The 21,663-nt window shown below is 45.8% G+C and overlaps 1 protein-coding gene across 1 annotated transcript; it reads right to left on the minus strand.

Moving 5' to 3' along the window:
* Positions 1-7,995: 7,995 nt before the first annotated feature.
* On the minus strand, positions 7,996-18,635 carry UTP11 (UTP11 small subunit processome component). The gene is made up of 8 exons (XM_004371921.3): positions 18,503-18,635; positions 14,163-14,224; positions 12,633-12,735; positions 12,115-12,228; positions 11,542-11,635; positions 11,310-11,440; positions 9,325-9,435; positions 7,996-8,665 (listed from the first exon to the last, which is right to left on the minus strand). The coding sequence occupies exons 1-8, from the start codon at positions 18,563-18,565 to the stop codon at positions 8,582-8,584; spliced, it is 762 nt and encodes a 253-aa protein (XP_004371978.1). The 5' UTR covers positions 18,566-18,635; the 3' UTR covers positions 7,996-8,581.
* Between the last annotated feature and the right edge of the window lie 3,028 nt (positions 18,636-21,663).

A 21,663-nucleotide genomic window follows, 5' to 3' on the forward strand; every position in this document is an offset into this window, starting at 1 on the left:
GTAGGGTAGGAGGTATTGCCCTGTACACGTGCACACGTGTCCACACCTGCACATGGACACACATGCATATACACTTGGGCCCCATCCCTGGTTTTGTTCTCACAGTGGAGGAAACGAGGTCTTTATCCCTGATTGGGAAGCCACCATAGGGGGTTTCTTCTCTCACTCTTTCATCCTCTGTGCCTCTCCCTTTTCACACTCACACACACATGCACACACAGTGTGCACATACCCACACATGGAGGAGCAGAGAGAAAGGGAAGAGAAAGACTAAAAGAAGAAGGTAGGTGGAAGACAGAGTGTGTGTGCCCAGAGGGCAGTTCTGGGCTGGGGGTGGCAGGGTGCCCAGGGCACTGAGTGGGCAGGAAGGCTTCATAGCTTCCTCTCTTCCCCAGCCAGCGGCCAAAGGTCAGCCCAGGCTGCCCAGCCACGTGCAGTCCACCCACCCCCATGTCAGGTCATGTGAGACTGGGACACCATTGTCATCAACATGCCATTGTCTCCCAGGACCCAGCCTTGTGCTGAAGGGCTAGTCCATGCCCCATCCAGCATCTTTGGTCCCCTCAGGGTCTCTGAGGGGACCCCTCAGCCCCCACTTTGAGGACAAGCTGAGTGATGCTCAGTAAGGTCCTAGCCCTCTTTGGGACTTTGCATCCCTCCTGAGAAATGGGGAGGCATTGGCCTTCCATTTGCATGGAAAGTGCCTGGGATGGAGAGTGGAGAGCAGGGAGAAGAAGGGCCCTCTTTTCTTATGGTCCCTAGAGGGACACATACACCATCCCATGCCACCCCCTCCCTGCCCATTCCCCAAGTGTTCTGGGGAGGGGGGTAGAGAGCAAAGCGGAGCGGGCAGAAGAGTTACCCTGAAGGTCATCTTGCACGTCAGCACTGGGATGGGCCCCAGAGCCCCTTGCGCCCTGGCTCCCAGCCTGGACCACAACACAGGCTCCATTGACTCCTGTGCACCCTCTTTCCCAAGATGCATGCAAAGCCGTGGGACCGCGGTTCCTGCCCACGGGTCCCTGAGCCCCACAAGGCTCCAGGGGGCCTAGCCTCACCAGGCCCACCCAGGGAAGCAGGCCAGCACTAGCTGCTGGCTGGATGAACAGCCGTGGGTGGACACAGTTCCCAAGGAGCTGGCAGGAGAGATGAAGAAAGGAGGGATGGATACAGCATCTGCACAAGAATCTCTTGGATCTGGGCTGCAAGATCTCATGGCCAACAACTAAGCCCTGTCTTACCCAGCCTGGAATGGAGTCAAAGATCTTGGGTCTTGGCTAGGACAAATTCTCTGCTTGTACCACCTCTACCTGTTGCCACTGAGTCAATTTCAACTCATGGTGACCCCATATGTTACAGAGTAGAACTGCTCCATAGAGTTTTCTTGGCTGTAATCTTTAAGGAAGCAGATCACCAGGGCTTTCTTCTTTGACGTCACTGGGTGGATTCAAACCACCAACCTTTCAGTTAGTAGTTGAACACAAACCATTTTGCCACCCAGGGACCCTAGTACTACTTCTACCCACTCCTAATCTCTACCTACACCTTGCAAACGCAGGGACACCCCTTCCCCCCACCAAGACTAAACCTGGGGCAAAGCCACCCTGGTCCATCCTCTGTCTCCTAGAAGGGAAGTCAGGTGGGGAAAGATGGTTGTGTCTGGAGGAGGGAGATTGGAGGAAAGCAGGGCTGGGAAGCTACCGCCCCTCTGGGGGCTCCAGCAAGGGGAGGGCTGCCCCAGCAGGATGACAGAGAGATGATTAAACCCACAGAGAAGATTGATAAGGGAGCTAAACAGCTGCAGCTCTGCAAGGTGGGCTGGGGACAAATCTCATCTTGTCTTGGCGGGTGCTCAAAGCACTGGGGGGCTGGGCCTGCCCGGCTGAGCTCATGACCTACACAAGCTCTGGAGCAGGGGGGGGGGAGCGGGGGGAGGGGGGTAAAGCGCTGCTCCCACCATCTTCCCCAAAGGCCTCTGGCGTGGCTTTCAGAGCCCAGGCCCCATTCCTGCCACCCCAGCACTCCCTCCCCGCTTGACACCCATCTGCACCTGGGCAGCACGCCCCCTCTCACCGGTGCCCCCTTCACCCACAGCATCTCTGCCACGGCTCTCACTCTCGTTATTATTAGATGTGATCTACAGCGGAAACGCTGAGTCAGACAAACCAAGAGTCCCCAGACAGAAGCAGAGGGAGAGGAGAGGAACCCAGGGGAGCCGCCCCTCTCTGGGCAGGCGCCTTGGAAGGAAGCAAGGATACTGGGATGTGGGATGAGGCTTCTGGGATGAGTGGGAGGTCAGTCTCTCCAGTTTCTCCTGTCTGCCCCAGGCCAGGACCCTCACCCTGGACCCCTGGATATTCAGACCCCTTCCCTGGCTCAGCCTTAGTCCTGTAGGCCTCTGGCCCTTCCTTGGCAAGTTTGAGACCAGCTCAGGGATCCTGGAGCCTTGAAATGAGGTGGCTTGGCTGGGCCCTAATGTTGCCTCACACTAGGGCTCACGGTTCAGAAGGTGGCTCCGGACTCCCACAGGTGGAAGAGGCAGGAAAAGTGGGGTCCCAGCCCCCACTCTGCAAACAGAAAACCTGTGTTCGTGGGGGTGTCCAGAGGCACCGGAATGCTTGGAGAGCGCACGGTTCTGCTTTCACCTAGTGCGGATGGCACAGTGGGCAGGTCCTTCTGTGCTCCCTGGGTCTCTGACTCCCTGGCAGGGAAGAACTGGGCATTGTTGCCAAAAATAAACGTTCCCTCTCCGGCTCCCTGGCTCCCGGCTCCCGCTCATTAGGATGCGTGGCGTTTGGCTGCGGTCCCACACCTTGCAGCTCATTATAAATATGCAGTCGCTGCTGGCGCTACCCCAATCATCTCTGCAATCAGAGCTTTTAATTAGGTTAATTAAATTGTATCAAATCTCGCAGGGACGCAGTTCACTGATGCTGATGAGGCAGCCAAAACAGACCCCAGCTCCTCGGCTAATGAAGGCCGCTGCCCGCCTGAGCAGTGAGGGAGCAAGAGCGCATAATAAATGGGCGTGTCCTCCGGGAGGAGCCGCTGCCCAGGCTGAGGGCTCTGGGGCCTGGCAGGGGGTCTGCATCGAGCAGACCAGGCTCCAGCTGCGGCGGACACTCCCACCCGGGGACCATCCCCTTCACTTGAGAACAGGGGCATCTCCAGGAGCCTGGGCAGGTGGGCACCGTCAGGGCCCTGAGCACCTGCCGCTGCTGCACAGCTAACTTGGGTAAGCCCCCAAGACACATCTACTCTGTCTGGGGTGCCTGCTTTATTTATCCCCCAGAATGGCCCAACAAGGCCAGGATTCTCTCCCCATACACACTTACACACACACACAGCCCTGTCACTGCCCCTCGGATTGTCTTATTAGCCCGGGGGGCGAGGCTGAGACCAGAAAGCTCATCCAGCCACTGCTGGCCTAGTCTCTATCTGCCATGGAGGCCATCTGCCCCTGAGGGGAGCGGAGGTTGGCTTATAATACTACCAGCCAAGGACAGGAGGGGGTGGCACCCTCAGTCTCCATGCACCAGATGGACCCTGTATCTTCCCACCCACCACTCCACCTTAAGAGCCCTCTCTGACAGAGGGACACTTGCCGCAGACGGCCTGGGATCAAATCAGCTAGGTGATGTGAGATGGGAGGAGGAGAGAGAATCTCGTCCATTCCTGGTCACGCCCCATCCTGAACTAACCTCCCAGTCACCTGGCAATCATTGCTAGGCACGGGAGGCTCCAGAGCTACAGGGTCCTGTGAAGGTCTTCCTCTGCCTTTAAGCAGGAGGACTGGTGCTGCCCCCTCCAAAGGGGCTGTCCCCAACACTCTGCTCAGCCTGGCTCCAACCCCTCCTCTTAACCCCCACGTCACCGGTCTCAACATCACTGAGCAGATGAGGAGAGAGGATGGGGAAATTTTCAGTGCTCTCAGGATACGTTTCTGCTGTAGATGCTGGTTTTTTTTGGTTTGGAAATGTTGTTTTTTTTTTTTTACTTTCCACCCAGTAATGTGAAAACATGAAACCTGAAACCAACCCCCTACATTTGTCACCTCAGAGAGAAGCATTTGGGGTAACTGGAAGAAAGCTGTAAATGAGTCAAGCAGATTCAGGGCGGGGGGCTGTGCAGCTGCCGCTGGGGCAACACAGTTTCATTAACACTTATGATCTGAGCATGGCCATCAGGTGACAGACGGGGAGAGGGAAGGGTTTCCTTCCCACCCTCATCTTACCCCCAAACCCAGCAGTCCCCAGGATAAAGTTCTCTTGTCTAGAAATAGCTAGATGCTTGGCTCTGTTCTGGACCAGCCTCCACCTTCACCCTGCAGAAGCAAAGGGTTCCAGACTGTATAACTGAAAGGCACCAAGCAGCCTGCTCCCCTCACCCAAGAGAGGAAACACCATAGCCATTACTAGGTCCATGGAGTAAAACGGACAAGACTGGACTAGGTCTGAACTTTAGTTAGGAAAGATACAGACTGGACAGGAGTTCTCAGTGGAATGATGATGGATGCAGGAATGGGGAACAGAGATTCCTTATAGGGAGTCTGAAAAAAGCAGGAGAGATTTTTGTCCTCTGACCAGAGAAGAACAAGCAGAAGCATGAAACTTCAAGCCTCTTCTAGCCTCCTAACTCTAAGTGGTGGACTTGGAAAAGGAAACTCTGCTTCTCATTGTTTCATAGCTTCTCTCTGATCCTTCCCCGCACTTTCTGCTGAGACAGACCCATGGAGCTGGATGGAAGCTCTGCCAGCAGGGAGGCCCCATGACCTGGCTGACTAGAGAGCGTGCACCCTCTGACCCCAGGAGGCAGCGGCACAAGCCCAAGAAACCTGCCAGCTCAGCCCCCAGACTGGGTATTTCAGATCCACCCCCAATTCCTCCAGTCACCTGGGGCTTTGACCAGGATTCCCACCCAAGCTTTAGCCTGCCTTTCCCCAACACCCTGTGCATGAGGCTCCGGGAACTGGCACGCTGGGAGAGTTTGAGCAGGGAGGGAGGCCAGCACCACACACCTACTTGCCTCACTGTTTCAAGTCCCAACAGGCCCGGCCTCACCTACCTCCACAGGTAGGCAAAGTGCGTCTGCGTCTGTTGGCTGCTTTCCCTGCTGGAGGGCGTGCAGCTCTAATTGTTCAGTGCCCACAGCCAGCAGCATGGGGAGAGACAGCAAGATATAAACAAACACTCAAAAATGCACGTGGAGAGACCCCGACCAGGTCTTGGTGGAATCACTCTTTGGGCAACCTGAGGCATGACAACAGAGGCCTGGGAAAGACTCCAGTGCTTCCTACATGGTCCCCGCTACAAACGACCACTTGGGGAAAGCCCTTTCCTGTCTAGTCCTCTTCTTGGGGCCACACTAACCTCAAGATCAGGGGGAGAAAATCTTTTTTCACAGGTGCTCTCCCCCATGATATTATATGTAATAAATACATACTCGGCATGTAGGGAGTACAAGGAGGCTTGTGACAGAAACAAAGTGTGCTAGGTGGGTGGACACCAGCTCCAGAGAACTAATCCCAGCAAAGGGGCAGCAGCTCCACCTGCTGGGCCCTTTCCTACTCTGTCACCAGGAATCAGTTTCCTCTAAGTATACACTCATGTACTGCATAACATCCTTTCAGGCACGGTCTGACCACATATATGTCCATGGTCCCATAAAGTTATAATAGAGTTCAGAACAGGACACAGCAGATATAACCAGACGTAGTGAACAACTTCCCACACACAATACGTGTATCTCATGTCTCTTGTATACAAAGCAATTGCGCTGCCAAGTTTATAATGGTATAGTACATATATAACCTATAGTACATGTCTCGATAGACGTAATAAACGCCTGTGTTACTGGCTTATATATGTACTGTACTTTCCATCATTATTTTAATGTGAACTTTCCCTACTTACAGATAGTTTACCATATAACAGTGTATACCTCAACTCGTAGGCAGCAGCAGCATCTCACGTATCACACGTCTAGAGTGTTGTAGTATTATCTGTTTAATTTTCTTTTGAAAATATTACCACGAAGTGCATCATGGCTCCCAAATGCAGCAAAACCAGTGTTATTGAAAGCAGCAGCAACAGGCAAAGGAGAAGTGAAATAAAAGGTTATTAAACAACAACAAGGTGAAAAATCAGTGAATGCTATTGCTCACGATTTAGGAATGTTCACACAATGTCCAAATCACGTAACGTCCATTTCGCAGAACGTATTGTGGACGTTAACCAGCGTATGACTGTAGAAGAAAAAGGAAGAGTCAGAAAAAGGTTTTATTCAACAGTAAAGCCAGTGTGACACTTTCCTGCCTTGGTTAGAAGGGCAACCCTAAGACATCGCAACAGGCTAAGACTGAGTTGGACTCACTGATTCTCTGCTGGGCAGCTGCTTTCCAGAGCAGCAGCTACACCGTCTGCAGTTCATGGAGCTGCTGCTCTGGAAACAGTTTGTACAAGAGACCTGAATCACACGAGTCCTGACTCACAGAAATGCTCTCCACCTCCACAGGCTACCCACAACCCCCTTGGCACAGCCAGGGCAGGATGCCACCAACAGTTCAAGCCACTCCTGGGCCTGGATCCTAAGAAAACAATATTCTCCTTTCCCACGCAGTAAGCAGGAATCTGAGGTCCCACTGAGCATCAGAGCCATCAAAGGTCTGGCCTATTCTCAAGACCCACAAGGGGAAGCCAATCTCTTCCCTTAAAATTCCTGGGCCTCAGAGACAGCGCTCAGTGTAACAGCAATTCAGGATACCCAGCCATATCCCCTTATAGTTCTCTGATTACCTCTGGCCTGGAACTTATGGTACCGAGGGTGGACATCTCTGCTTCATTTAACCTAAGCATATGCCTCTCCAAGCATCAGTTTGTGTGCCTGTGTGTGAGGACCCATGTAGTCAACAGCCTGTGTGTGAAACCCTCGTGTTGAGTCCCTATTCCAGAGGGTGTATAGGTGTGCATGGACCTGTTTATGAGGTCTGAGTTGTATGTGCTTTGTGTGCCTGTTAAAGTGAGAGCCTACCACTGGATGGGCGTATGCTTCATGAGAAGGCATGTAAGAATACTCCCTCTGCTCTAGAGCCCCCACTTCCTACCCAGTAGGGCAGGAGACAGGGTGGGGAACAACCGTATCAAGTCGTATTGTCCCAGGAAGAGACTGCTGCTTGGTCTGCTCACTCCCCTGTCCAACACCTATGTGATGAACCCCTTCCCTGGCTTGGGATTCAGGTCCCTGGATCTCCATCCTGTAAATCTACCACCATTTACTGAGGTCAGCACCTCCACAGGAGTTCCCACAGACTGGGAAGCACTTCCTGAATATAAAAGCTGCTAAATTCTGTTCCCCCAGCCCTTCTGTTTTCCAGGGCCCCCCAGATCTAAATCTCCCTAGGTACAACCTGAGGAAACAGGCTTTAATGCTAGGCTTTGTACAGGAACTTGGCAGCTATGGGCACTTACTAGGTACTAACCATTTTTAAAACATATATATATATCTTTAAAATCCACACAGCTGGTCCCCCTCCAGGGCACCAGCAAACTGTGAGCAAGCCTTCCAGAACCCTGTTCTCCACCCCTCCCATTTGTTCTAAGCATGCTCGGTCCTGTTCTGACTGGCCTCAGCCTACAATCCCTGTATGGGCAGGTAAGGGATGGGTAAGACTCTTGGGAAGAAGAGAAAGAAGCTGCCACATACACTCGGGTCTGTATCCCAGCGTGAAGGGCTATACCAATCCATTTACAGCTTTGGAATCAAAAGATGGCCAGGAGAGCAGAGAGCAGGAACAGAGAGCCAGGTCTATTCCTATTTGAGCTTCATGAACAAAGAAGTGCTTCTGTGGGTTCTTGGCCCCATGGGTTTCTATCTGTAGCTTTAAAGTTTAAGAGATTTTCTCCTTGGATATCTTAAGAAGCCACCTGAGTAGCCAATAAAAGAACAATGAATAAAGGTAAAATCATTCTATCCACTGAATAAAACATTACACAATCATTAAAAATAATACTTATTTTAATTTTTACCATGAGCATATGTTACTTTAACATTTAACGATGTAATAAAATGGAAAAAAACTAATGATTTAATGTTAAGTGAAAAAAGTAGGATATAAAATTGTTTACTGTAATTACAACTACAAAACACAAAAACATAAACAAAAACCTGGTGCAGTTTTAAAAATGCAGGAAATCAACCAGGATGCTCACAGTAGTTTTTCACCTAGACAGTCCTCAGCACAATAAGTATGCAATAAAATTTGTTGTTCTTGAATAAGTACCGGGATTAAAGATGAATTAACTATTTTCCAAATTTGCTGAAATAAGATTATATAATTTTCATAATGATAAAAAATTTAAGTATAAACAAATAAGACTGATGATTTCACAACCCAAAAACAGTAACACAAGGGAAGGAGCTTTAATGTTGTTTATAGAAACACATCAAACCTTAAGATCTATAATAAATTATGACTACAAACAGATAAACCACGCCACTTCGACTAATGGAATGTGAAGTTCCTGGGGAGGTGAGGGACAAGAATTCTTGTCCCTGCAGAATGACAAGGCTCAACTATAATACATCAGCGTTTTCGACGACTCTGAAATTTGTAAATAGCCGGGGAGTTTACTGTGGCACTCTTCACCTTCACCTTCTGAGTTTTATCCTACAAAACAGTAAAAAGGTTATCAGTAAACGGCAATGTTCATTCAGGACAGAAAAAGCCCTAATACTCCCAGGCATCCACTGTATGTAATCAATTAACTTCTCTCCTGAGCATCTACAATGGTACTAGGTGTGTACAAACAGTTCCTGGGAAAACTGAGAAGAAAGGTATTCAAATCATTTTTTTGTAGGTTCTCTCACGGAACCCCAGTTGAGAAAGGCTGAAGGAAGTAATGTGCAAAGCTAAAGAATTTGACATTTAGAGAAATGATAATAATATGAAAGGGGCATCTTAGATTCCTTAGCTCTGCTATTTAACTACACAATGTTGTCTATTTTTAAACACCAGTGAGTGACACACACGGTTTTGTTAACCTGTTTAAATGTTAAGGATAGCTATTCATAAGCTATAAAGTTCATATGCTACCCAATCCTACCCTTTGCTGTTCCGAAGCACTGACTAATAACCCCCTTATTACCTTCTTAATCAAGAAACATTTCAACACTGTCAGAGTAACAGACGTTGGCTCAAACCACTGCCCCTGAGGGGCAGACATTTTCACTGGCGCTGATTTACACATAGCTGAAATCGAGCCTCAGTTAAGACCTTTACAAGAAGGGGGGAAAAAAAATGAAGGCCTAAGGCTTCTCCCTCCTCACCAGAAGATCTTTGCGTGTTTGAATTTTCTGTGCAACAACAAACAATTCCTTCTCTCGTTTAATCCGCTGTGTCAGGTGGTTATATTGCTTTTGCCTTTCTTTAGCTATCCGCTGCAGAAGAAACACACATTCAATAAAACAATTAAAAGGATAAAAATGAGTAAGAAAATATTTCTTAATCCACTTAAACCCATATGCATGAATGGTTTCATCAACTCCCTCCTTACTTCAGAATTACCATAGCGTGATACTACAGTGTCCATTTTAGAAACATCACATTCTAGAACTGAAAGGAACCTTGGAAACCATCTTATTGAAACCTGTCATTTTATAAATGCAGAAATTGAGATCCAGAGAAGAAAAACACCTTGCCCAAGGATACATGGTTCACCTGGAGCAGAGTCAAGGCTATCCTGAATCTCACAAATGCCGGGAATCTTTCCACTATTACACTAAGCTGCTTCAACCTCCGTGTCTGAGCTCCTGGTTACCAGAGGTGATGGCAAGTAATGAAAGAGTACTAGAAACCCTACACAAAGTGAACGGAGAGGAACATAAGAGCTGCCAGGTCCTGTGCTGCAGACTGAGAACCTCAAAACTCAGAGAGCAGGACTTCTTCAGCAAAAGTGACCTGAGAATTCTCACTGCTAATGACTCCTCAAAGATCAGCAGTCCTTAAATTTGGGTAATCATAAACCTTTGAGAAATTAGTGAAAGTTTTGGATCCTTTCTTGAGATAAATGTACACACGTTTGTACAAATGTGTGCAAGCTATACACCCATTTGCACAAAATTTCAGTGTGTGTATGTGTGTCTTGTGGACTTGTGGACTGCCCACCCTCTCCAGGTTAGACTAAATTCCTTTGCAATCCACCCGCCAGCAGCCCCTTAATAAAAACAACTTCGCTTTAAAGAAAACAATCAAAAGAAACAACACTGCTAGACAAAAATGGTAAGACTCAAACCTTTCCAACTTCTCAAAAGCTATGCTGTGAACTATTCTACACAGGAGTTTAGGATATTAATCTCTTTAGGGACTACTACAATTCTTGAGACGTGTCAGTGACGCGGCTAATTGAAAATACGACTAATTGATAAACAGGGTTATCACAAGAACACTAGTGAGCCGGCTCCTCAGCTGGAAGTGTCATCTACATAGAGGGGAGCAGTACTGGGCCTCAGACTTAACAATTCACCGACTCTACCCTAGTCTCACAGCAGTGGTTTCAGACAGCTTTTGTTTTCACGTTATTGCACAGACTGTCGAATTTATGGGATCACCCAATATAGTCAAACTAATTAGGAGTATTTATATTACTAAAGCAAGTTTAGCTGCCTCTGAGCTAGAGAAAACTGCTGTGAAGTTAAACATTGGAAGCAAAGCTGATGTGGTGTAAATGATTCAAATCAAAACAGAACAGCTGTCTGCTTGAAACACACTGACAGCATTTTTTTAAATGAATCAGTCAGAAGTGAGAGTTCAACTCCAGAAGGCTTTGAGAAAAAGCATGTCTTGTGCACAAACCCAGTTACAGTGACGGAAAGCACTATAACGAAAAGTCAAACACAAAATTTTGGTTACAATTATAAGCGTGATATAAAAAGACCTTTTGATATGTATTCACTGCTGCAGGTTCAATATCAAAGCATACCAAATCCCTTAATCCTTCGTGTCCCTCTTTTCTCTGCATTTTAAAAATGTTTGGCATTTGTTTAAAGCATTAAAGCACAGGGTCAGAGCTGGGATTCCAACCCGGATCTAAAGGCCAGAACCTAAGCTCCTGACCACTAAATGCTGCACAGCCTCCAATCTCAAAAACCAGAGAACCCTCCTCCGCTTCCATCCCCATAATCAAATTCTCCTTCCACTTTTCTAAGGGAACATAATGAGTTTTCCACAAATCATTATATTAAATGCAGTGAGAAAAAAAGGAACCTAGATTGCCCTAAACTCAAAAATGGAGAACAACAATAGAGAAAATTACCTTAAATTGAGTCTGATGGGTAACTCCTTTCACTTTTTCCTTCCTCAAGGTCTCTACTGTGGGTCTATTAAAGACTCTATCAACTAGTTCCGGGGCTGTTCGCAGGTGAGTTGCAACATCGAAGTGTTCAACTAAAAGTCAAGACAATCCTTAAGGCAATGTCCAAAGTCTGTCTCTGAACAACATAAATCAATATGCTAGACTGTCCCAGAAAACTTCAAACATTTTGTACCTTCTTTTTTGGTGTCAAAAAAGAACACATGGTTATTCTGTTGCTTCCCTTGAAAATCCAGCAGATGGAGCTCTGATTTTAGTCTTTCAATTTTCTAGAAAACAGAATAGGGTCTCACTTTATATCGGGTTCTTCTGGGGTACCAGCAATGAATTTCAAAGTTTAAATCATTTTACATCATTATTACCAGCCAGCAAAGAATATGTTTATTTCATTCTTTTAAAGGAAAAGGCCATTAAAATTTAGGTAGCGCTAGATAGGCATTCCACAAAACTCATTTAATCCTTACAAGAGTCCAATAAGACAGAAATGAGGAAACAGCCTCAAGGAGATTAATTTGTCCATAATCATGGGATGAGTAAATGGCAGAGCCAAAATTCAAACCTAACTGTCTTTCCAAACTTGAACTCTTTCCATTCACCATGCTGATTATACTTCTAATTCATTATCACAATTAAGCAAACTTTAAGGTTTTAAATGCCAGAAGAAATCAGTTTATGACTTGAGATTGATGGATTTGTATTTCCAGTCTTAACGAACAAAAATTCATCAGAACAGAGTTTCAATTGTTACCTTAGCTTCTGCAACTCTTTTCATTTCTATGTATTTGACATCCTGAGTTCTCATGAGTTTCAGCTGTTCTGGAGTTGCTTCTTCCTTTGCTTCCTTAATAACATGAACTCCATCCTAAAACCCAAATTTAAAAGATACATTTCAAATGTTTAAACCATTTTACATCATTATCACCAGCCAGGAGAGAATATGTTTGCTCATGGTTGAAACAAAGGCAATGCAATGGTGTATGCTAATGGCAATCCAACCCACCAGGCCCCTGAGATGCACATACTATTTAGCACCTCCAATAATCCACTCTTAGTGCAACTCAAGACATAAGGCAACTCAGATTCAGAAACAAAAATGCATGCTGCCCATGAGGGGGCAGGTTTGCCTTGGATATTGACCAACAACACCTGGCCCAATCGGAGAAGGGCACTATTAAGGACCAAAGAGCCTTCCTCTCCATCCTCTCCCCCATCCCTATTTTCAAACAGTTGGAGCTCAAAACAGTGACTGGTCAATTAAGTACCCACCTGGAGTTTAACCCGAGTCATTTTATAGTAGAATTCATCTGGATTTTTTTCAAGAGCCTTCTTCCGGAGAGCTCTTAGGTATTCTTGCTTTTTTCGGTAATCACTAGATAAACAAGGTTAGTAGCAAAAAGAACACAATGAGCATACTTTACAAGAATCTGAAAGTTCACACAAAATGAAACTCAAAAAAAGCCAAAGCAATGACTGGATCTGATCCGTGCCACCACTGTCACTGATGTTGAGCTCATGTCTCTATAAGATCCACAATCTAACAGTCCTCTCCTATCCCAATCTTACCTGAAATTAATGGCCACTCTCCCACGTATATTTTGGTGCCATTTAAATCATTACAAGGAGACACCAAACAAAGCACAAATAAAAACTTCTTAGGCAGGTTCTGGTGCAAGCTTCAGCAGATTCAGAAACTACACAGTGCAGTATAGCATAATGACTAGAATCGTGGACTCTGGAGCCCAGACAGGGGAAAGGGAGGGAACTGTCTGGGTTCAAATCTTGACTTCGCTAATTCTGGCTGAATAACCTCGCTTAAGTTAATTAACCACTCTACCCTAATTTCATCTGTAACATGAGGATGATAATAATAGTAACTTAGCCCAGAAAATTAGGAGCCCTGGTGGCACAATGCTCCTAACCAAAAGGCTGGCGGTTCAAACCCACCAGCTGCTCCACAGGAGAAAGATGTGGCAGTCTGCTTCTGAAAATATTTCAGGCTGGGAAACCGTATGGGGCATTTCTACTCTGACCTATAGGGTGACTATGAGTCAGAATCGACTCAACAACTGGTTCGATTTTTTAGGTTTTATCCCAGAAAATTACCAGGAGGAATAAATGAATGTAAATACTGAAAATCTCCTAGAATACTGCCTGGCCCAGTATCAGCACCCAATTATTATTATCAGCCTTTACGCTCTGGGACCCAGAGCAATCCACTTAATCCATCACTATCCATACCAGGAGCATAAGAAGGACCTCAGCTGACAGGCACAGCTAACAAATAATTACAAAGTACTTTGCAAATAAAGTGCTAAAGAAGAAGCATGGGGATAATTGTTTTATAAAATGTTTTCAGAATTCATTATCACCCACGCTCAGTCTCATGAATCCACCTTTCACATTTCTTCATTCCACACCACACACATGGTGATGTAAGAGACTCAACAACTGGAATTTTACATTATATCTTGCACTTCAAAAAAAAAAAGGAGAGAAAAAAGATTCAACTTTTGGCTCAAACACCAAGGCAGAGGCAAATCAAAGTCACTACGAGAAAATGATCTGGAGAAACATAATAAAAAAAGTCACAATGCAACTACAGTTAAATAAATAACACTCTGTCTAAAGAAAGAGAGAAGTTCAGGATCACAGAAAAGTATCTGACAGGCTGCCAGGGCTTTGGCCATGTTCTCAATGCCAGGAAATTATCCCGCTGGACACTCAGGCAATTCAGCTGCAGCACAGGGAGACTGTAAGCTTTCTTGGCAGCATTTCTCCCCAAAAGACTGAACTCACTCTGCACGAAGTTTGTAATCTTTCTTTTTCTCCAGCAGGCCCAGATGTTTTCGAAAGCCAGGCTAGAAGACAAAAGAAAAAGAAAGGGCTTAGTTTCCTCAGCAAACATATACCTAAATCAACATGACACCTGATGGGAACAGGAGTCTCTAGAGAACCCAGTAAACCCATGTCCTTGGAGCCAAATCTGTTACCCTGCTCCCTCTCCACCTCCAGCTGGGCTCTGCCCAAGGATAAGAGGGACCATGCAGGCGCCAGAGAAGTCACAAGCACTGCCATAGTAGATTTCTTGGCCTATTAAGGACAGAGAGAGGCAACAATGACTCGGCACTAAACAAGCAGTTGCCAGTTGTACTAAAATTACTACGAACTTAATCCAAGGGTTTAAAAACTACTATGAAGGGAAAACATAGTAACAGGGAGGCAACTGTGGTAAGAGAGCTAAATTTAGAGTCTGGAGACTTGGGTTCAAATCCCAGCTTTACCTTTTAATAATCTGTGACCTTCGGCAAGTCACTTAACTTCTCTGAGCTGCATTTTTCTAACTGGAAAATGAGAATAACAGTACTTACTTCACAGGGTTATGCTGTTGTTGTTAGGTGCCATTTCAACTCATAATGACCCCATGTGTCAGAGTAGGACTGTCCCATAGGGTTTTCTAGGCTGTAATCTTTACAGGAGCAGATCTCCAGGTCTTCCTCCTGTGGAGCCGCTAGGTTGGTTTGGTTCAAACCACCAACCTTTTGGTTAGCAGCTGAGTACTTAACCATTGCGCCACTGTGGCTCCTTCGTGAGGATGAAACGAGACTCTCTGAAGTGGAAGTGCCTGCAAATGCACGTAGCAGGGGCCCGGCAAATGTTTACAGTTATCATCAGCCTGTGGTACAAGGCATGAGAGAAAACCAAGTATGACAGAAAACACCCTCTGACACAGAACTTGAACAGTATAGAGGATACAAGGATTAAATCTTGGTTATTATGTTTCTACGAGCTACTATTTCTTCAGCGCTTACTATATATCAAGGAGGCCTGATGGCGCATTGGTTAAAGCGACTGCTTGCTAACCGAAAAGAAAAGTTGGCAGTTCGAAACCACCAGCTGCTAAGCGGGAGAAAGATGTGGAAGTCTGCCTCCATAGAGATTTATATCCTTGGAAACCCTATGGGGTCGCTGTGAGTTGGAATCAACTTGACAGCAGTGGGTTTGGGTTTTGGTGTACTATATGTCAGTCTGCACTAGATGCTTTGGTTACATCATCATACTAGACCATATTTATTAAGCACTCACTCTGTTGTTATAAGGCAGTGTGATAAACACATTACAATCTCATTTAATCCCAACAACCATGGAAAGCAGGTAAAGCAGGCACTATTGTTATCCCAATTTTCCAGAAGGGGAATGAAGTTCAGAGAACCACTTGCCCAAGAAAAGAATGCAAAACTAGAAGCAATTACTATGTGGTGGCACAGTCTTCACCACCCCATTAGACGGCATTCTCTTCTGCTTTGAATAATCTTTACTTCTGCAGAAGTACACTTCTTTACTGTCTAAACTTGTATAATAATTTGGGTGGGATTTTAAAGTTAACTTTCCCACCTTTTTTCCTTCAACTGATGCAATAAATAACTCAATATTTAAATAACACCCAAAACCTCCTCTAATAATTTTTATTTTAATTATAGCAGACAAAGGGAGGTTGACAAAGAGTGGAGAGGGAAAATTCAAGGGTTGAAAGAGCAACAACATGAGGTAGAAATCTTCGAATCTGTCATGTCCCCTTGGATGTACATCTGCATTACAGAAGGAAACCTGGCACTGCATCTGAAGTACTGTTTGCATTATACACACACTCTCCATACAAAGTATCTTCAATGGCTCCCCCACTGCCTCACTGAATGACCTACTGGATAAAGTCCAAACTTTATCCAAATAGAGACTGCCCCTGTCAATGTGTTTACTCACCTTTCTGGCACGGCCTTCTCTTTACTTCTTCCACAAAGATCCTCACTTCCTGCTCAAACAGATTTATCTATGCCATGCTCATGGCCAGCCTGGAATGCCCCCTCTCCCTTCTCTGCTAATCCAAATTAACTATTTATAACTGTGACCCTATTCAATCTAAGCATCAGGTCATTGGTAAAATGAGGATAATAACATCTACCTCATAGGGATGCTGTACAATTATATGAGATAATCCTTGTAAAGCATGTAGGGCTTTGCCTAACACACAGTACGTGCTCAAAAAGTGACAGCTATTATCATTTCCTTCCCAGTCTAACAAGTTTTACCATGGTGCTTTCTCTCATCACCTCTACTCTTCCCACTCAAACTCCTCACTTGGTATTTTTTATGTGCCATCTCTTATAAAGTTCTCTCTTACTTCACCTTTAGGTACCCTCTGGAGTCAAAACACCTGGTATATGCTGTTATGTCTTTGGGCAAACTACTTAACCTACCTGATCAGGCAATGTTTCCTTGTTATACATAGGGTCGTTATGAGTCAGAGTCTATTCAACGGCACCTAACAACAACAATCTGAGCCTTAGTTTCCTAATCTGCAAATGTGAGGAAATAACAGTACCTGCTTCCATCAGTGGTTTTGAGAGTTAAATGATATCACAGGGTAAGGCACTTTGGCTCTAGCACACAGTAAGCACTTACAGCTACTATTACTTTCAGCGAGGTCCACACACAGTCTTTCAAGCAAAGTGGCAAATTACACTACTGCTCCCAGCACACCACTGAGCACACAGTAAGTGTGCAATAAATGTCTGATAAATGCTATTAAGCAGGAAGACTAAACTGTCATCAAGAGGCTTTAGTTCTCATCCAAGACACAACAACTGGTCTCTATTCGCCTGGAGCAACAGAGAAAGAAGGAGAGTCAGGAGTAGGAGGAGGGAATGCAATGTGTAGCTAACTGCCTCCTAGAACAACTGCCTCCTCTGCCATGAGACCAGAAGAACTGGCTGGTGCCCAGCTACCATTACTGAACATTTTGATCAAAGACTCCATAGAAGAATTCTGATCAAATGGGGGAAATTGTAGAACAGAATTTCAAATTCTCATCAACTCCAGACTTTCTAAATCCATGGAGGGTGGCTGAACCCCTGAAACTATTGCCCTCAGATACTCTTTAAACCTTAAACCAAAAATATACCCTGAAGTCTTCTTAAAACCAAACAACAGTCTAGCTTAACTAGTAAAAAATGTCTACCTTGAGCATTAAGCTCTTTTAAGAACTATCTATATGGGATCAAACTGACAACAACAACTTGAAAGATTAGATAGGAACCTTAGGGGGCAGTGAGTTTATGTTAATAGGGGAGAAACAACTCAGAAAAGGTGAGAATGGCACAAATCGAAGAATGTAATCAATGTCACTGAATTGTACATGTAGAAACGGTTAAACTGGTGTATGTTTTGCTGCATATATTCTCAACAACGACAAAATAAATAAAATTTTAAAAATAAAGTTTTCTTTTAAAAAAAGCTTTAGTTCTACCCCATCAATCACTTGCATAACTTTAGATACACCCCTTCCCCTTTCTTCCCCATTTGTAAAATGAAATTGGACTAGATATCTCCAAAGGCCTTTCTGAATTAGATATGTGATTCCCAGCACAAAGGGGTGGATAAATTGACTCTGCATATAATAAGCAAACTTCTACTCAATCGCCCCACACAGAAACACGCTCTACAGAAATCCTGCAACTGTTTATTTTGTCTGAATGTGACGTTTTTGTGAATGGGCAAGTCCCTTTCGCTCCTGGACCTCAGTTTCCTCCCCTGTGTAATGGGAATGGAAAACACCAACTTTACAGGATGAGGCACAGACAAAAGCGTACTTGGCAGATCTTCATGAACCACAAAGCCCTCGCATGATGATGACACCACATTTAAAACATCAATCCCTACAGTCACCGAAACCAATATGCAGCGGGCAGAGCCAAGCATTAAATATAAATACTAATCCCAGCCTGGCCATTTATTAGCTGTGTGAACTTTGACCTCAACTTCCTCAGGGAAGGTTAAGCACTTTACACACATTAACTCACTGAGTTACCTCACTGAAACCCTGCAGGATAGGTCTGATTATCCCCAGTGACTGGGGAGCAGCCCGTACAGAAAGCGCCCGGAACTTCTTACGGAGAGAGCAACAACTTTATACCCAGCCGTCGTGAGGCTCCGCCCCAGCCAAAACTATTCGTTAGCATTCATTTGCATATATTTACATACAGCATCTGCGTACAGCCGGAACAGGACGGGGTGGGGGGGTGTTGGGAGGAGACAGCTCGTGGGGCCACGGGCCAGCACTCGTGAGGCTTGTGCGGACCCACCTGGCTTCGCTCTCGGTGTTCCAGCTGCCGGGACTTAGCCGCCTTCCGAAAAGCCGCCGCCATATCTGCTCTCGCCGGGGAAAGCTCGGCAGACACGATGGTGAGCAGCTACCGCGACCGGAGTCTACCGGAAACAGGCGGAGCCTCTGGCGGCTTAGAACCGCCCACTTTCTCTCCTCAGCCTATCGCGCGCCTGCTTTTCCGGAAATTCGTCCGCTAGCAAGCCGGCTGCATAAGGCTTCTTCTGGGAAGTGTAGTTTCCTAGGTCTAGTCTCGTGACTACAGTTTTTATTCGCCAGAGCTTGTCCACGTGTAGTGAGATCTAGGCTTCGCGCTCCGTTCCGCGTTGGCACCTGGGAACACGTGGCTGACACTGCCAACTGGGTTTGTAGTGTGCGCATGCGCAGTCACCTACTCGTCCGCTCAGGTTGCCGTATTTCCGCCGTACATTTAAAGCCAGGAAGGATGTAATTTTTTTTCTTTTTTTTTTTTTTTTTACAGTGTGCTGAAAAGCGCACTCTGTAGACACCAAAACCAAACCAAACCGTCGAGTTGATTCAGACCCGTCGCGACCCTATAGGACAGAGACAAGACACCTTAAAACCATAGCTGACTCCGCCCTGACAGACTGTGAGGCTCTTGACAGGTGGCTTCACTTTAATGAGAATCATTTTTCTCATCCATAAAACGAGGATAATAATAGCATGCACTGCTTGCCTCATAGGGTTGTCAGGTGGCTCACAGTTTGGGTTGTCGTCTCTATAAACAACACAGAAGAGAATCACCTAATGGCAGTCGTTATAAATTTCTTAGTTCCCCACACCGCTAAAGGAAAGGCTGGCTAACCGAATGAGGGTCTGAGACAGTACATGTAATGGTTAGGACCATGAACCAGAGTTTCATTCCGAATCGGGGCTTTGAATGGTTCCTTCTCACCTCTGCTGATAATTTGCATTTCCACCTCCAGATATACTGAATCAGAATTTACATTTTAACAAAATCCCCAGGTGATATGCATGATAAATTTTGAGAATCACTGCCCTACTAGTAGGAGCCCTGCTGGGCTGCTAACTGAAAGGCTGGCAGTTTGAACCTACCAGCATCTGCTTCCATAAAGATTTCAGCCTTGGAAATCCTGAGACAGTTCTACTCTGCCCTATAGGGTCGCTATGAGTCGGAATTTACTCCACGGCAGTGGGTTTGGTTTTTGATTGGCTCTACTAGTGGTTCTCAGAATTGGTCCCTAACCAGCAGCATTAGCATCACCTGGGAACTTGTTAGAAATTCAAATTCTCAGCAGGGGTTCAAACCAGAAGGAACCAGTTCAAAGCCCTGGTTCCAGTCCTAACTCTGTTACCAGCCAAGGCAAGGTTTGCTTCTCTGAGCCTCCGTCTGTTACGGCTGTTGTGTGCCCTCGAGTGTATTCCCATTCATAGCGACTCTATATGACAGAGTAGAACTGCCCCATAGGGTTTCCTCGGCTGTAAATCTTTGCTGGAGCAGATGGCCAGATCTTTTCTCCCAGGCTGGTGGGTTTGAACCACTGTCCTTTTGACAACCGAGCGATTAACCGTTGCACCACCAGGGCTCCTTCAGCCTCAGTCTACCCATCTGTAATATGGATGTAATACTATTCCCCCAGGATTGTTGTGAGGATTAAATGAAATATTGTGTGTAAAGTGCTTACTAAAGGTGCCCTAGTGGGACAACAGTAAAGTGCTGGGTGCTAACCAAAAGGTTGGCAGTTCAAACCCACTCGGTGGCTCTTCAGGAGAAAAGACCTGTCAATTTGCTCCAATAAAGATTACAGCCTAGGAAACCCTGTAGGGCAGTTCTACTATGTCACATGGGGTCACTATGAGTCAGAATCGACTTGAGGTCACCTAACAACAACGAAGTGCTTACTGCAGTGTTCACCTCTTAGCAAGTTCACAATAAATTGGAACTACAGTAAAACGTGAAAGCTGGAAAGCTGTGTAAGGCAGAAACTTGTCAGAGAAGGAAAACTCAAATATTTTTCACCAAATAGAGAGCGATAGAAAAGCGGTGACTGCACCCTGTCAAAGGCAGAAAACTTGTAAGACCTAGGAAAACAAGGCAGTACCGTCAACTGCCAGCTCTTGCGGGTTTCACTGTATTATTGTTATCATCATTAAACCTGCCTCTAAGGCTAGAGACAGTCTTGGAGACAGCAGAACATTCCAGAGGCCTTTCGTTTCTTTTCTACCACGTGAAACTGACCTTCAGCAGGTTATGTAATTGTGCCCATTACTCATGACGGGTCATCCTTCCAGCTGAGGAGCTCTGGGGATATCATCTCTTCAGTCCCCAGAGGTGCTAGTCCAGTAGGCCAAAGGTCATGAAACAGCAGGAAGTAGCTGAGGTCTTCTGTGTGCAAAATCCTTTCCTGCCTCTGGACCTGTGCCTTGACCATCTCTGGTCATATGCATTAACAAAATTCCATCTCATTTGTCATTTGCCATTAGAAGACAAGGCCCTTCATTATCTGGCCAGTACCTACCTTCCCAGCCTCATTTCATTCCTTTTCGCTCAGCCACACTGACCTTCTTGCTGCCCCTGAGCAAACATGCTCATTCTTACCTCAAGCCCTCTGCAATTGTTTTTCCCTCTGCCTGAAACCCCCTACCCCCGATGCTCACTTGGTTGGCTCTTCCTTGCCCCTCAGATATCAGCTCAAATGTCCTCTCCACTGGGAGTTTCCCTACCACTGCATTTGATATAGCATCCCCAGCCTATCACATCACTCTGTTTTATTTTCTTCAAAACATAGTCTGATATTTTTGCTTGTTTATTTCTGCTTCACCCTCCCCACCTTCCAGGTCCCTACATGTCCACTAGAACGTAATCTCCATGAGATCAAGAATGATGTCTTCTTTGCTGCTTGTATCCCCAGTGTCTAGAGCAAGTGCCTGGCACACAGTAGGCACTCAGTTAATATTTGTAAATTAATAAATTGCCACCACAACCACCTCCCTCCTGCCACCACTCTGCAATCAACTCTGTGAGGGCATGTTTGTTTATACTGTGAAACCTGAGAGCTGGAACTTGATGGGACTGCCTTGTTTTCCTGGGTCTTGCAAGTTTTCTGCCTTTAACAGGCTGTAGTCACTACTTTTCTATTGTTTTCTATTTAGTGAAAA

Source organism: Trichechus manatus, unplaced genomic scaffold (genome assembly GCF_000243295.1).
Source record: "Trichechus manatus latirostris isolate Lorelei unplaced genomic scaffold, TriManLat1.0 scaffold00015, whole genome shotgun sequence".
Lineage (NCBI taxonomy): Eukaryota > Metazoa > Chordata > Mammalia > Sirenia > Trichechidae > Trichechus > Trichechus manatus.

What these genes read in the sequence shown, in the direction of transcription:
- UTP11 (XM_004371921.3), bottom strand. Translation starts at nt 18,565, where the DNA reads ATGGCGGCGGCTTTTCGGAAGGCGGCTAAGTCCCGGCAGCTGGAACAC. An exon ending in AACACCGAGAGCGAAGCCAG is followed by an intron (nt 14,225 to 18,502) that starts GTGGGTCCGCAC and finishes TTTGTCTTCTAG; the next exon opens with CCTGGCTTTCGAAAACATCT. An exon ending in CCCATCAGACTCAATTTAAG is followed by an intron (nt 9,436 to 11,309) that starts GTAATTTTCTCT and finishes TTTCTTCTGCAG; the next exon opens with CGGATAGCTAAAGAAAGGCA.